The sequence below is a fragment of the Austrofundulus limnaeus genome, unplaced genomic scaffold, assembly GCF_001266775.1.
Source record: "Austrofundulus limnaeus strain Quisiro unplaced genomic scaffold, Austrofundulus_limnaeus-1.0 Scaffold341, whole genome shotgun sequence".
Taxonomy (NCBI): domain Eukaryota; kingdom Metazoa; phylum Chordata; class Actinopteri; order Cyprinodontiformes; family Rivulidae; genus Austrofundulus; species Austrofundulus limnaeus.
In genome coordinates, this window is record NW_013952743.1 from 178,847 (window position 1) to 195,021 (window position 16,175).

At 41.3% G+C, this 16,175-nt stretch overlaps 1 protein-coding gene and 1 long non-coding RNA gene across 3 annotated transcripts in view; one reads left to right on the forward strand and one right to left on the reverse strand.

Annotated features, from left to right (window-relative positions):
• The window catches only part of dpp4 (dipeptidyl-peptidase 4), a gene marked incomplete at its 3' end in the record, with an annotated part of 67,212 nt that overhangs the window by 4,359 nt on the left and 46,678 nt on the right, over positions 1-16,175 (forward strand). The window contains 1 exon segment of one of the 2 annotated variants that reach the window (XM_014022748.1): positions 5,621-5,641. Within the exon segment in view, the coding sequence (XP_013878202.1) occupies positions 5,636-5,641 (6 nt within the window). 2 annotated transcript variants of the gene reach the window in all.
• The window catches only part of LOC106527764 (uncharacterized), a 10,414-nt gene continuing 4,099 nt past the window's right edge, over positions 9,861-16,175 (reverse strand). Inside the window, exons 2-3 of the long non-coding RNA XR_001311422.1 lie at positions 11,070-11,226; positions 9,861-10,988 (exon numbers count right to left, since the gene is read on the reverse strand). This is a non-coding gene — a long non-coding RNA (uncharacterized LOC106527764). The remainder of the gene's footprint in view (positions 10,989-11,069; positions 11,227-16,175) is intronic.

Genomic DNA, 16,175 nt, shown 5'->3' on the forward strand with positions numbered 1-16,175 from the left:
TTGATTGATTGATTGATTGATTGATTGATTGATTGATTGATTGATTGATTGATTGGTTGATTGATTGATTGATTGATTGATTGCGATACACGTCAGTTTCCAACCGTCCTCCATCCAAAACTGAGACATCACAGTCCAGGAACGCCAAACTGCCATCTTTTACATCCTCTACAGGTGGTATCCACAAAAATGCGAGAATCTTAGCTAAAAGCTCTTAAAAACATTTCCATGTCCACCAAACACAGTTAAAGCATCATGACTAATACAGCTACACACAAAATGCTAAAGATAAATGGTCTGGTCTGTACTTTCTATCCATCCAGGACACTCAAAGCACTTCACACTACAATCTGTGTCCTCATTTACCCATTCACACAGCACTCTACCAGATCTCCTACAAAGCTAACATGTACAATCATCTATGGAGACTAATCTGTGCAGATCACATTCATACACTGATGGGACACACATCAGCGGCATTTGGGGTGAAAGTATCTTGCCCAAGGACACGACAACTGAGACAGCTGGACGGGGGATTGAACCGACAACCTTCTAGTTCCAGGATGCCTCCCCTCTGCCACAGCCACACACACACGGAACGTGACAAAGGTGTGCAGTGCTGCATGTMTGAGGGGATGGTTGGTTTGTTTTTGTTACTGAACTTAAATTTAGCAGAATTCAATTTAACAGAAGCTAATTGGCCCGCTAACATTTATAAAGTTTTCAAAAATGTTAATCTGTTAAGTAAAAACTTAGCTTTGCAAACGCAAAACCTCTAAACGGGTAATAAAATAAAATTAATAAATAAAAATTAGCGGAAGCTAACACTAATTGATAACCTTATAGCCTCTGTTTCCATCCAGTTGAGCAGACACTTGTGAGGATCGTTGGTCMTATGTCTTATCTGCTCTCTCCCTCTTGTGTCCTCTTTGTGCCATTACTCTTTCACCTCAGTTCTCTCTAGATCTTTTCCCACACCTGTCTTCACTTTCTAATCTCCCAGCTGTTNCCTCAGTTCTCTCTAGATCTTTTCCCACACCTGTCTTCACTTTCTAATCTCCCAGCTGTTTCCAACTTCCACTCATCCCTGTTTGTATATATTCTTCTCATTTTCTCTCCACCTTCATCCACTCATTGTTTGGTTTCCACCCTGGCTTCCTCCCGTGTGTGCTTGTTCCCTTTTTTTTTTTTTTTTTTTTTGCTGCCGCCACGTCGGCTTTTCAGCTAAAAGACTTGACAAAATCCTACACACTGTGCCTTTAATAAAAGTCAATTAACTTTAAGTGGCCAAAATAAACCTGAACGACTTTGTCTGTTTCTGTATGTGTTTGATTGATTCATTTTTGTTCCAACAATTCCATTACTGAGCCAGGAAGGAAAGCTCTTAGTTAAAAATCATATTCATAGTTTTTAACAGGGGGTTTTCACTACAATAAAGAATTACAGTAATCCAGTCTAGACATGATAAATGCATGAATCAGTTTTTCCACTTCATTTCTGGACAAAATGTTTCTAATTTTAATGATATTARGCAAGTGGAAGAACGCGGTCCTGGTAACATTTTTAATGTGGGGGTTAAAAGAAATCCTGATCAAAAATAACACAAAGGTTCTTTACATTAGAACTGGAGGCCAGATTACTGCCATTCAGAGAAGGTGAAAGGCTACAAAGTTGATCCCTAAGATGTTCAGGTCCAAAAACTATAACATCTGTCTTATCTGAGTTTAGAAGCAGAAAGTTAAGAGTCATCCATGTTTTTATGTCTGTAAGACATGCTTGTAGTTTAAGTACTGTAACTGGTTGGAATCATCAGGTTTCATGGATAAATTTAACTGAGTATCGTCAGCATAACAATGGAAATTTATCCCATGCTGTTTAATAACTTTACCTAATGGAAGCATATAAAATAAAGAGGATTGGTCCAAACACTGAACCCTGAGGAACTCCATGACTAACTCTGGTGTAAGAAGAAGATTCATTATTAACATTAACAAACTGAAATCTATCAGTTAAATAAGACTCAAACCATTTTAGAGCTGTTCCTGTAATCCCAATATCAAGTTCAAGTCTACGGAATAAAATATTGTGATCGATTGTATCAAATGCTGCACTGAGATCTAACAGGACAAGAATGGACACAAGTCCACTGTCTGAGGCCATGAACATAAAGTGTTAAACCATATAAAATAAAATACTAATAATATATAATATACTAAAAATACAAAAAAGTGATTAGTTTATGCATTTTTATTAAGGAACAAAAGTTTTTAAAGTGTCTTTGCTCCAGGGTGATTTCTCTTAGAAACCAGTTCTCCTGTTTTAGAGAAAAACTCTTTCATAGGGTACAGATGAAGTTGGTGAGCACAAAATATTAAGTGCGAGTTGATAAAGGTGTGCATATTTTTTCTGGGTATTTTTCTAATATTGTAACAGGTATTGTGTTCTGGGTGTGCTGCTTTCAGCCAGGTAACATTGGACTTCAATTATGGAATTGGTTGTTGTATCTTGTCTTCTTGTTCTCCTCAACCTTCATATCAAGAGGTTTCCAGAGGTTGTAACAAATATTTTAGAAATAAATCTTTGTTTGTTTGTTTGTTTGTTTGTTTGTTTGTTTGTTTGTTTGTTTGTTTGTTTGTTTGTTTGTTTGTTTGTTTGTTTGTTTGTCATCACAACATCAAAATTATTCCAGACTGGGGAAAATGTCTTGGAACAATCCATGAAGTCAGTGGAACAAGTTGAGGGCAAAAATCCAACAGCAACAGCAAAGCTCTATCCAACAAACCCACAACATATCGATAGTTTGTTTCCTTATAAACACTTTGGCGCAGCACATCCAAATGACACACTTTCTGTATCGGTCACATGACTTTTTCTTAAAGCGATACACGCACCAATACGGGGTTGCAATCTTGTGTGCTCAGCACATTGCTGACCAGTGTTGCACCAGTGATGTTCGTCCCATCACTACTGCCTGCCAGTCTGCTTATGGGTCCCACCTCAACCTCCAGACCTTAGAGAATGATCGGACCAAGAGAGGACCCAGCAGATTTCTGCTTGTTGGAGGATTTCTCCTCAGAGGAAGCAGATCTGATCCGCAAGAGTACCTTCATCGACTCCGCCGACCCGTCTGTTGACGTGTGGGACAGGTTGGTGGCGAACTGATAATTTTATCAGTCTGTTCACTCGAATCCCCCAGCTGGTCGCCCACCCAGGGATGTTGGCGCTTTTGGTGAGGCTCTGCAGGATCGCAGTCTCCTTCGACTGATTCTGTTTCCTCCACTCGTCTGTTCCCCCGAAGAACCAACTTCTTCTCCACCACCGGAAAAAGGGGATCCTGCACTGGGTTCCMTTCTGAGTCCTCCTCACCGCTGCTGCCATCGCCCTCACTGGAGGAAGTGGGCTGCCTCTTCAGGTTCCTGCCCTGCTGAGCCAATGGATTCTTGCTCTCCAGAGCCAACAGGTGCCTGTACTCCAGTGAGGGTCGGCYCCTTCTCGTTCTCCTGCGCTCCGGTGGGAGTCAACGTCCTTGAGACCTGTTTTGGTGTCCTTAAGGGGGGAGAAGATGCAGTCCCCCGAGAGTCGCCCACGTCAGCCGCAGCTCCAGGCGAGCTCTCCATGTCTGTTGCAGCCTCCGGATCATCGCGTCATCATCTGGTCCTGCGTCATCTCCATCATCATCTGGTCCTGCTCCATCATCACCTTCGTCTGGTCCTGCTCCAGAGTTCGAGTCTTCAGAGTCTGACTATGATCCTGAGGATGATCCTTTCTGTCCTGAGTATTCTGGGTACTCTTTGCTTCCACCTGAGTCGTTCACATCTTCATCTTCTTCATCAAAGCCTGGTCTGGCATCACCAACTTCACCTGCTCAGCCATCTTCATCTGGTCCCACTCCATTGGAGTCTTCAGCTCCAGTCTCTGCACCAGTACCACAACCATCAGTTCCAGAAACCCCGGGTTGGATTGTGAAGTCCCCAGGTTAGCCTGTTCCTGAGTCTACGTCGGCCTCTGAGTATCCTGAGTCTCCTGAGCCGGCCCCTGTTCTTGTGCTTCCACCCGCTTGGTGGGACCTAAACCATCTTAGCTTGGGCCGCCCTCCAGAGACCCGGTTCCTCTGCGGCCAAGTTCCGGGCCACACTCCAAAGCTCTTCCTTTACCATGGCCTAACACCGGGGCGTCCATCTGAACTCTGGCCCCACATTAGATGTGCCTAGGGCCATCCTGTGACTGTTTTAGTTTTTTTCCCAGGACTTCCTGTCGGTTTTTGGTTAGTTTTTTTGATTTGTTTTGTCCTTGTGCTTTTGTCCTGTCTTTTCCGAGTCTTGTGTCTCCTGTTGTCTCTTGCCCGCTGTCCTGTCTTGGTTGTTTGTACCCCCCACCTCGCTCCCGTGTTTGTATTTTCTGTTTATTGTCTGGAGAGGGGGTACTGTGAGGATCTTTGGTCTTATGTCTTGTCTTCTGCCCTCTTGTGTCCTCTTTGTGCCATTACTCTTTCACCTCAGTTCTCTCTAGATCTTTTCCCCACACCTGTCTTCACTTTCTAATCTCCCAGCTGTTTCCAACTTCCACTCATCCCTGTTTGTATATATTCTGCTCATTTTCTCTCCACCTTCATCCAGTCATTGTTTGGTTTCCACCCTGGCTTCCTCCTGTGTGTGCTTGTTACCTTTTTTTGTGTATTTTTTGCTGCCYCTACGTCGGCCTTTAATTTAAATAAACATTTTTGTTCTTTTTTAGCCTGCCTGCCAGTCTGCTTATGGGACCTACCTCAACCTCCAGACCTTACAATGCTAACTGGGGCGCTAATGGATTCTGAAGTTAGCAAAAATGCTAATGCACTAAATGTAAAATTAGCTTTGCTATTGTTAGCAGGACTGTGCCCACCACTGGAGATCATCATGTTAACAGTGTCAGTCACCATCACTAAAGCTCACTTTCTTTGTTCTTACTATCATCCTGGCATTTAAACTGACCACAAACAGCTTTAAACCAAGGTATAGTTTAATTTAATCAACCAAAAATATTAAAGCTAAAACTTTTCGTTTTAGTGATTTTTTGGTATATGAGGTCCACATCTGTCAGTTTTATAAAAATTCCATGCATAAGTCTTTGATCTGATCAGTGAAGTGATAAACATTACGGGCCAGAGTCAGAACTAAACAAACCTCTGGATTCAGATCTTTTTGTCTTAAACAGCTGTAGGCAGTCTGGTGGTTCAAGTGACATCCTGTTCTGAACTGCTTCAACTACAGTTGCTGTTTTCTGCAGTTATGTGCATAAAGTTTGAAACGCCTCAGAAGTGCAGCCTCTGTGTGATCCAAGGTGTGTAGCATCAATGACCAGATGTTCTCTGCTTCACCCCCATCTTTATGTCTGACAGGTTTTTGTAACTCTCGAAGATGTGAAGACATAAATAAAAGAGCCACACACGTCTGATGAAGGCGTTACTTCATGGCAGAGAGCTGTTGTGTTCAGGATGTAACTTCCTGTCAGTTGAGCTGTTTCCCTGGTTCTAACGGAACCCGAGAAATGGTCCCACCTTCTCACAACGAGGGTCAGACAAGAAAACTGCCGCAATTKGATCACATGAGCTACAGTCACAGAGAAGACTGATTCTGAAGAACCACGAGCAGCAGATATGAAGGTAAACCTGTTTATATTCAGATACAACATTGTTCTGAGGTCACGTGACCGTGGGTTTGAACATGTTAGAGACTAGTTAGCGAGTCAGATTTGTGGAAGAGAGGTTATAATCTCAGAAGTTTGAATTCTGAGATCAAAGTTGGAATTCTGATGTTTTTCTCAAAACAAGAAAATAATTGGAAATCTAAGATTCCAAAATCTGAAAACTGAAATCACTAAAAACTGAATTGGTGACATTTCTAACGCAAAATTCTGGATTTCTTAAAATAGGGGGAAAATTTTTCAGAATTCTGGCTTTTTTCCTGAAAATTGGGACTTTATTTTGTAATTTATTTAGTGAGAAATATTTGTTCTGTAAGCCTGAACAATCTAAAAAAAAAATTAATAAATTCAAATTCAAAAATACTTTAATAATCCCAGTGGAAAAGATCAGGTAGAAGCCTGGCTAGGCTAGGTTAATTTGGCTAACCTGGATAAAGACTTCGTCTTTCTCTACACCAGGAGTGTCCAATCCTGGCCTCTGTCCTGCATGTTTTACTTGCTTCTCTGCACATCTGATTCAGTGATTTAATTCCCCCTTTATCAGAATCCTTTATTGATCCCCGAGAGAAATTACAGGAATTACAGCTGCAACCGTTCAGATCAGAGAAATGTGAAAAGAAAGAAATAAGCACGCCAGAATAAAATAAGTATAAACACCCAGGATTACAAATAAGCACACTTATGTACACATAAACAATAAAAATAATAGAACTATTAAGAGAATGTGCACACAGCATGTAACAAGAGATGATGGGGGAGGGGTGGTGCAGAGGGTAGAGAAGCCGTGTCTGTGATAAGAAGATCGCCGGCTTGACTCCCCGAACCAACCAGCCCCACCCTGGGCCCCCGAGCAAGGCCCCCAACCCCCCAGCCGCTCCCCGGGCACCGAAACTGGCAGCCCACTGCCTCAAATGTGTGTTCACATGTGCGAAGGGTTAAATGCAGAGACTCAATTTCCCCTCGCGGGACGATAAGGGTCAATTTTTTTTAAACGTTTGGTATATTGTACATGTTTGGTGAGTGTCATGGGTAAAATACAGTAAGTTAATATCAAATAAAGACTAAAAATAATAAAATGTGCATATGCATTAATGTAATTGTCCAGATGATCTAGTTTCACATGTTTAGGGAGGAGTTATAGAGTTTGATGGCCACTGGTAGGAACAACCTCCTGTGGCAATCTGTGGTGCATTTTGGTGGTATTTTATCTTCTGCAGAAGCCTGTCAATCACTCATTCATACAAATCAGGTGTGTTGGAGCAGAGAAACAAGTGAAACATTCAGGATAGTGGCCCTGGAGGACCAGGATCACCCACTAATAAAACACAAACTAATGATTAGACAAATAGTTGGTTGGACTATCCCTTTAATATGATTCCTTTCTGAACAACTTGTTTTCCTACCTTAACTTCCAAACCAGAGACTGAGAAGCCAAGACTGACCCTCACACTGCATCTGTTGAAGTCAGAGCCCAGCTTCTGTTTATCCCTTCAGAATAAACACTACAAAGTCTGCTACAAGAGCCGGTGTAAGCCTAAGATTTTCCCACATAACCACCCAGCATTTTCTAAAGAATGTAAACAGCAACATGTGGCACAGCTCTAACCAAATACTGCCCCTTAGTTCAGCTAACTTTGGGAATCTGTTGGTTTTTGTAAGGAAGTGATTCATCTGTCTTATAGCTAAATATTTCATTCACAACTGGACATAATTTTTATAAAAGTTCCAGAAAATAATAATTGCATGTGCATGACAGTGCCACCACTGGCCCAGTTGTTTGGTATATGTGGTCCACATCTGTCAGGACCTTGACTGACCTAATTGTTGTTTGGTATACAGTATGTGYCCCAAATCTGTCAATGCCACAACTGGCACAATTGTAGTTTGTGTCTGTGGCACTTATCTGTCAGGACCTCAACTGGCCCAGTTGTTGTTTGGCTTATATGGTCTACATCTGTCAGGATCTTGACTGGCCCAATTGTTTGGTGTATGTGGTCTACATCTGTCAGAATCCCAAATGGTCCAATGGCTGTGTGTATGTGTGGTATGTATCTGTCAGGATCTTGAATGGCCCAATTGTTTGGTATATGTGGTCCGCATCTGTTAGGACCTCACCTGGACCAGTTGATTTTTGGTAAATGTAGTCCACATCTATCAATGCCACAAATGTCCCAATTGTAGTTTGGTGTCTGTGGTCTACATCTGTCAGGACCCCAACTGGTCCAGTGGCTGTTTGTATGTGTGGTCCACAACTGTCAGGACCTTGACTGACCCACTTGTTGTTTGGTATACAGTATGTGGTCCATAGATATCAATGCCACAACTGGCACAATTGTAGCTTGGTGTCTGTGGCACTTATCTGTCAGGACCTCAACTGGCCCAGTTGTAGTTTGGTTTATGTGGACTACATCTGTAAGGACCTCCCTCAATTATCCCAGTTGTTTCGTTGAAGTACTTATAGTACATCTTATCTTATCTTATCTTATCTTATCTTATCTTATCTTATCTTATATATTTTGTCCACATCTGTCAATGCCACAACTGGTCCAGTTGTTGTATACTACAGTGTATGTGGGTTCCGGCCATTCCATTGATCACCTCTGGCAAGCTGCATCCAGGCTACCAATTCAATTCAGTTTATTTATACAGCACCAAGCCACAACAGACATCATCTCAGGGCACTGTACACAAAAACAATCAATCTAAAGAAGGCAGCAGATTGTGTTGAATCACTTCATCACAGTCTCCCATCCTGAGTAGCACATTGGTGACAGTGAAGAGGAAAATCTCCCTTTTAACAGGAAGAAACCTCCAGCAGAACCATGCTCAGGACAGGCAGCCATCTGCCTCGACTGGCTGGGTTGGGGGACAGGAAAGAGACACAAACACAGATGGAATAACTAAGTAAACTCACCAAACGACTCTCATTCTTTGCAATATCTGGACCAAGTGTTACTTCTCAGGCATGGACATGATGTGGCCAAGAACTGGGCCTGACCAGTTTTGTTATGTGGGGTATTTGCTTTAAAATTTTGGGCCACATGTAACTAATGTGAGCAAGTTATTTGTAAGCTAATGTTAAATGTCATTTTGCTCCATTAACCATTCTGAATGGTGTTCAAAGATAACACTTCTGTTTCCTTAACCTGAGATTGTCCTCTTGTTTTTGCTTCATCCCTCTGACATCATCACTTTGATTTGTCAATAAGACCAAAGCCACAGAAAGTGATACCTGTAAACGATTGCAGTCGGTTTAAGTGTCTTCCAAATGGAGGCATCTGTGAAGCAGCGCTCGTCAAACAAGCGGGCCTCATTAGAGAAGACATCCACTGTGGGTTTGTTTGCTGAGGATGTCCGGAGTGAGCAGATCATGATGTCGATGCCTCATAAAGGGCACAGCTTTGTATTTGTTAAGCTTTTAACAAGCTCTTAGGGTTTATTGGGAGCGGTCAGCTCTCACACCATGAACAATAGGCTAACTTCAACATTCTGTGGAAACAAGGCCCAAAATAGATGTGCTTTTACGGTCCAATCTCTCTTTACAATTACAGCCATTATTTTTATTTACCCAATTTAGTTTTTTTTTCTTACTTCTTGCATCCTTTCTTGCAGTTAAACTACCCCAGGAAACTTTCTCTTATTTCTGTTATTTAAATTTTCAAATTGTTCAGCTCATTCAGGAAATGATGCTTCTTGTGGTTTTTGACAATGTTGGAATCAGCTCRGCTAATACGCTAACAGCAAACAAAGCAATTGATTCTTACAGCAGATTAGCATTTTTACTAACTTTTGAAAATGTTAGCATAAAATGAGTTTTTTCACTAACAGTTTCCCAACAGTGGTAGAAACAGTTCAGCTAATATGCTAACAGCTAAAAGCAAAGCTAACTTTTATTTATGAGATTAACATTCATGCTAACTTTGGAAACCTTTAAAGGAACAATTTAGCTTCCACTAAATTTAGTTCTGCTAACTAAGTTTGCTAAAAAAATAATCTCACATGCAGCACTGCACCCCTGCTTGCAGTGTACCGTGTATCTTTGAGACAATTTGGTGATTTTCACCTTATGCCTCTCTGCATATCTGCCAATGTTTATTGGACTCACCTGTGAAGGACTGGCTCATCAGCTCACTGGCTTTATAAGGAGGACTTGAGGATCAACTCATCGCTGTTAGCAACCAAACAGACAATAATGGCAGAATAATAGAAGAAATTATGGATGAAAGATCTTTAGTATGTTTAAATAATGGTCAGGGAACAAGAATCAATTTAAATAAAGGTACAGTCTCATGCATAGATATTACATTAGTGTCAGATACTTTAGCAAGTTCATGTGAATGGAGTGTGAGGGGTAAGAGTACAATAGGGAGTGACCACTTTCCAATAAGTATAATAATAAATGATGATATATCCAGACAAGAAGAATTTACATTAAATGGTGCTTTAACAAAGCTAATTGGCAATTATTTAAAGCAAACTGCGAGAACACTAGTCATTTAGTAACACAAAATGCTAAACGATTAAACCCTCGACAAGCCCGTTAGTCATTATTCTTTGTAAGATTTAATTTCACCATCACTTACATCCCGGGCTCAAAGAATGTCAAGTCAGATGCTCTCTCCAGACTGTTTTCTCCTCCAGACTCTCATGAAAAGGACTCCACCATCCTACCTAACACCTGCTTCGTGGGAACTCTCACTTGGGATATTGAAAACACCATCCGTTTGGCTCAACAGTCTGATKRTGATCCTGGCAATGGACCCACTGGTACCAGATTCGTTCCCAAGGCAATTATTGGTAAACTACTGGACTGGGTCCACAATCATCGTTTTACATGTCACCCTGGTATCTCTCGTATGCTGTCTTTCTCTAAAAGACATTTTTGGTGGCCTACCAAGATATTAAGGAGTTTGTCACTGCCTGTCCAACTTGTGCCATGAACAAAAGCAGCAACCAACAACAAGCCGGTCTCCTACAACCACTACCAACACCTGCCCATCCATGGTCCCATATTGCCTTAGATTTTGTTACCGGACTGCCACCCTCTGAAGGTAATACCGTCATTCTTACCATCATAGACAGATTTTCTAAAGCAGCCCACTTCGTTCCTTTGGTTAAACTTCCCACATCTTTTGAAACCGCTCAATTCTTGGTGAACAATGTTTTTCGTCTCCATGGTGTTCCCTCGGACATTGTTTCTGACCGTGGACCCCAGTTTGTGTCACAGGTATGGAAGGCTTTTTGTTCCGCCTTAGGTGCCAAAGTCAGCCTCACCTCTGGTCATCACCCCCAATCAAATGGGCAGTCTGAAAGACGCAACCAGGAGTTAGAGTCCACACTTAGATATGTGATTAACAACAATCCCTCCTCCTCGTGCAAACACTTACCTTGGGTTTAGTATTCACATAACGGCCATACCTCATCAGCTACTGGTTTTTCTCCATTTGAAGCATCACTCGGTTATAACCCTCCCTTGTTTCCCAGAGAGGATTCAGAGATTCTGGTCCCCTCAGTTCAGCATCACATCCGTCGCTGCCACAGGATCTGGGATCAGACACAGAGAGCATTACTCAGGACTTCACAACAAAATAAACGGTTTGCTGATCGTCACCGTGCATCTGCACCATCTTACCAAGTGGGACAAAAGGTATGGCTTTCCACTCTGAAAGATTTCCCTAAGAAACTCTCACCCAGGTTCATCGGCCCATTTCCCGTGGAAAAAATCATTAAACCATCTGCTGTAAGACTTCACCTACCTGCATCGATGAAAGTCCATCCTACCTTTCATGTGTCCCAGTTAAAACCTTCCTCCACCGACTGGTGGCCACTGCCCAGCCAAAAACAAGTGTCCACCTGGGTTTAACTAAGGTGTGTGATGTGAGGTTGTTGCAGTTGGTCAGGTTCAGGTTCAGCAACAGTTTGTGCTCAAAGAATGAGGTCAGCTGACTACCTGAACATACTGAATGACCAGATTATTCCATCAATGGATTGTTTCTGCCCTGATGGTACGGCCATATTCCAAGATGACAATGCCAGGATTCATGGGGCTCTTATTTTGAAGGAGTGYTTCAGAGAGCATGAGACATCACTTTCACACATAGGCTGTGTCCATAACGGCAGGCCGGGTCCTCCAAAGGCCGAATTCGTCGGCCACATACGTCACAGCGCCGCGACGAAGGCCGTCCAAAACCAAAGACTCCTCCGATGCAGCTGACAAATGCTTCCTTCCTTTGGCCCGAATCGAAGGACTGGTCTGATGGATCCTTCTCGGCCCACCATATCCCATAATGCATTGCGGCTCGACAGGAGATTTTTTTATGCTAGTACAAAGCGAGAAAAGAATACATTTTAAATTAAAATATGGTGATATAAAAATTATTTTTTTAGCGGTTGTACTTCTAATGCTTTTATCATTTGTATAGACATGTTTTTAAATATTTTTGTCATAAAAAAACCCAAAATAAACATGCACCTATGGCAGGTCACTTAGTTCTTCAAATGTTACCTTTAAGTTAATTTTATATTTTTGTGATATTAATAATGCTATTATATTGTTATTTTTCTAATTTTGATTTAAGTTTGCTTGTTTAGCYTCGTCACAGTTGCTAGGTGACATGACATACGCCGGGGTAAGGACGGGAGGTCAGACCGCCCAAATTCACAGCCTCTTTTTTTCCAGTCTTCCCAGTCTACCAAGGACCCGGCCCACCTCGACCAGGTAGTCTGGGTCCTCTGGTCATTTTGGACATAGCCATAGATTGGCTCCACAGAGTCTACTGAGAATCTTTGGGATTAGCTGGAGAAGGTCAGACTCATCAATGAAAGATCTTGGTGAAAAATTAATGCAACACTGGATGAAAATAAATCTTGGTACATTGCAGAAGCTTATCTAAACAATGCCACAGAGAATGTGTGCCGTAATCAAAGATGAAGGTGGTCCAACCAAGTATTAGAGTGTGACCTTTTTTCTTTGGTGGTGACTATTTTTTTGGCCAAGCATGTCAAGTTGTATGGATTGTCRTTAAATTACATGGATTTCACCCCCATTTTGCAGGCATGTGGACATGTAAGGCAATCTCATAGGTTTTTTCAAATCAGGGATTCTTTCAAAAACTCAGCTTCAAATTTGTTTTATATCTCACAGTCTATAGGAGCTGCAAAAAAAAACAAAAGATAAAATTAATCAACCTCCTACAGAGCTCCCAATCCACCCAGTATTTCAACCCTGAACACACCCCCACCCTGCGTGTGAATGTACAGACTTTTTGTGAAAATTACACAACTCTCTGAACAGAGCTGCATTTGACTCAGGGTGACTGAGGCTGAGTGTGACTGTGACGTCTGACAATCTGTTGGTTAAATTTAATATTCTCACAAAATTTATTTATGTACTATTATGTAACTTTATTTTAGATGATTGTAGATATGTATGTCTATGTGTTTGGTTGTTACCTACCTACCTACCTACCTACCTACCTACCTACCTACCTACCTACCCCACCTGCCTACCTACCTACCTACCTATCATCTATGCAGTCAATCCAGATTTATTTTAGTTAGTGTGTTTTTTAGCGTGAGAAATACAAAGTGTGGTGTGTGCACTTCATGAAAAGTGTGTCTCACAGTCACTACATGAGACTTGAGAACCCTGATGTTTAAATCTTGAGTTAATTTTTATGTTTTTTGTGGTTTAGCTTTTGTAAACTCACTTGAACAGAACAAAAATGTGAATTCATAAAGGCTTTACATGTTTACAGGCCTAAATGTCAGCTGTTCAAAAGTTTCAGTTGTGTTGGAGCAGGTATTAAAAGTAAAACGTGTGATGGTGGCCCCTGAGGACAAAACCTGGTTAACTGTGTGAACGCTGACTCAGCATGTCAGCAGTCAGCACAGCTAAAGTGTCTGCATTTATTAGAAACCTAACGAGGCGTTTTTCTAAATCAGTCATTTGGTGACTCATTAACTCTTGGTCATACAGATATGAAGGACACTCAGCAGGTTTAATCTGTCCTGTTCTTGTTGTGGAGCACAGAGAAATAGACAGAAACTGAGTAAACTAAAATATTTTATCTTAGCCTTTCCAAACAGGTGTGGGAGCTGATGAAGTCATGCAAAAGCTCTGCTATAGTCCAGGAGTGATGTTTTCAAAGTTTGTTACTGAACTTTGCAATAATAGTCATGATGTTGTGACTGATGTGTTTTTGATACTTCAGCTTTTAGCAGCAGAGCTACTTTTAGCTACAATCTTGCCATTTTTTCTATTAGCTAGCCTGCTGCGTTAGCTTTAAGCTAGCCTAATATTTTTAGTTTTTAGCTAGTTTAATGCTATTTTAATTTTATAAAACCTTTTGCTACTTTTACCTAGCTATTCTAAACTTTTGCTAGCCTTCTAAAACATTTGTCATTTTGCTATTTATAGCACCATGCTAACCATTTGCTATATTTTAGCTTTCAGGAACTTTTAAGTTTTAGCTAGATTTCTTTGATTATAAGACAGGGCGGCTGTGGCGGAGTGGTTAGGGGAGTCGTCCTGGAACCACAAGGTCACTGGTTTGATCCCCCGTCCTGCCGTCTCAGTCGATGTGTCCTTGGGCAAGACACCCACCTTGCCTACTGATGGTGGTCAGAGGGTCCGGTGGTGCCGATGCATGGCAGCCCCACCTCTGTCAGTGTGCCCCAGGGCAGCTGTGGCTACAGTGTAGTTTGCCATCATCAGTGTGTTAATGTGAGTGTGAATYGGTGAATGTCTGTTAGTGTAAAGCTCTTTGGGGGTCTGGAGGGACTTGAAAAGCGCTCTATAAGTTCATTACCATTAGTACCATAAGACAGCCTTTTGTTAAATTTAGGTTTTGAAAACCATTCTTCTACTCTTGTTTAAGCTTGTTTTTGCTACGTTAGTGGTGACAGCCTTTTTCCACTTCAGCTTTTAGCAACCATCGTGCCAGTTTTATATTTAGCAACCTTTTAGCGATATATTAGCTGTAAGATACATTTATTAAGCCTTACATTTTGTAAATACTTTTTCATGTTAAGATTTAAATGTGTATTTAATGTTTTATTTATGTACTTGGCTTGTTACCAGTTATAATTTAGAGAATAAATGTTTCAACATACTATAATCTTTTTATTCTGTTGAATTGGCATCATACATATTTATTTAAACTTTAAGTTTGTCAAAGTAAATTTAATCTCGTATTAAAAGCTTCAACACTGAGCATCACTCAGACCAATAAATGACATGTGGACTGTATTTGCACAGATCCTTTCTAAACAACCAGGATACTCAAAGTGCATAAATCTTTGTCCTATTTTACCCATCTACACACATTAATACAGCATTTAGTTAGTGTGCTCAGTTAGCAGTAAACTATGGTACACTGTGTTCTTAGAGGTAAAATTGTCTGCACCGGGTTTATAATTACTGTACATACAGCATTTAGTTTTGCTTATCTTTTACGGACTACTTATGTTGAAGTAAGCAGTGTTGCAGACTCCTGAGCAAGGAAAAGACACTATTGGCTGTCCTAAAAGTTGCTAAAAGTCGCTAGATGACGTCATCACTTAATTTGCATAGTTAGATGTTTGCCAATAACTGATATGAGCTATAGGAGAGATGATGAAGAGAAAAAAAAGTGAATAAAAACACTAAATATGTTTAGAACTGCAATTAAACTTAATGAAATAAAAATAAATTTATAAATTTTAATGCTTAGATTCACATAAATTAAATTTGTGGGAATCTTAAATTTAATCTGCAGACAGTTCGATGTCACAAGACACAAGGAGGAAGAGGTGAAGAAGTGACTGATCTGTGAGTCAAACACAGCTGGGTCCAGAGGTTTAGTTAGAGAGACAGTACCAGAGAAAAACATTACATTAAATATTACATCCCGCTTTGTAAACCAGACAGAAGCAGTGGAAGCTTTGCGCATGCGTGATTCATTTGCAGCGGTCTCTCCTCTCGTCTGACTTCAGCCGGGGGTGGGGGTAGGGGTTGGGGGTGCTGCACGAGGCTTCAGTGAGTCGGGCGGATTAGGAAGGTGGAGGGGCTCACCTCCGCGCTCGCTGCCTGTGGAGGAGCGGAGGAGGAAAGGAAAACAGTGCTTTGAAAATGCTGTCACCAAAGCTCCTAAAAGTCTCTAAAAGCACTGAGAAAAGTCGCTAGATTTGTCGCTAGTTGCTTTTTAGAAAAAAAAAGTTGCTAGATCTAGTGACAAAGTCGCTAAGTTGGCAAACAGTGGAAGTAGGCCCCCAAAACAGATCTTGCCTAGGGCCCCCAAATGTCAATTCCGGCCCTGGTTATCTGGCTATTTTTAATTCACAGCTACCTTTTGTCTTTTTGCTAGTCTTTTTGTTTTTATTTTTTGAAAACCAGGGGCGTCACTAGGTTTTAAGGACAAGGGGGGCTTAGCCCCCAGGAGCCACACCGAATTTTTGTATATTACATATTTGTATTGTGTGTGTGTGTGTGTGTGTGTGTGTGTGTGTGTGTG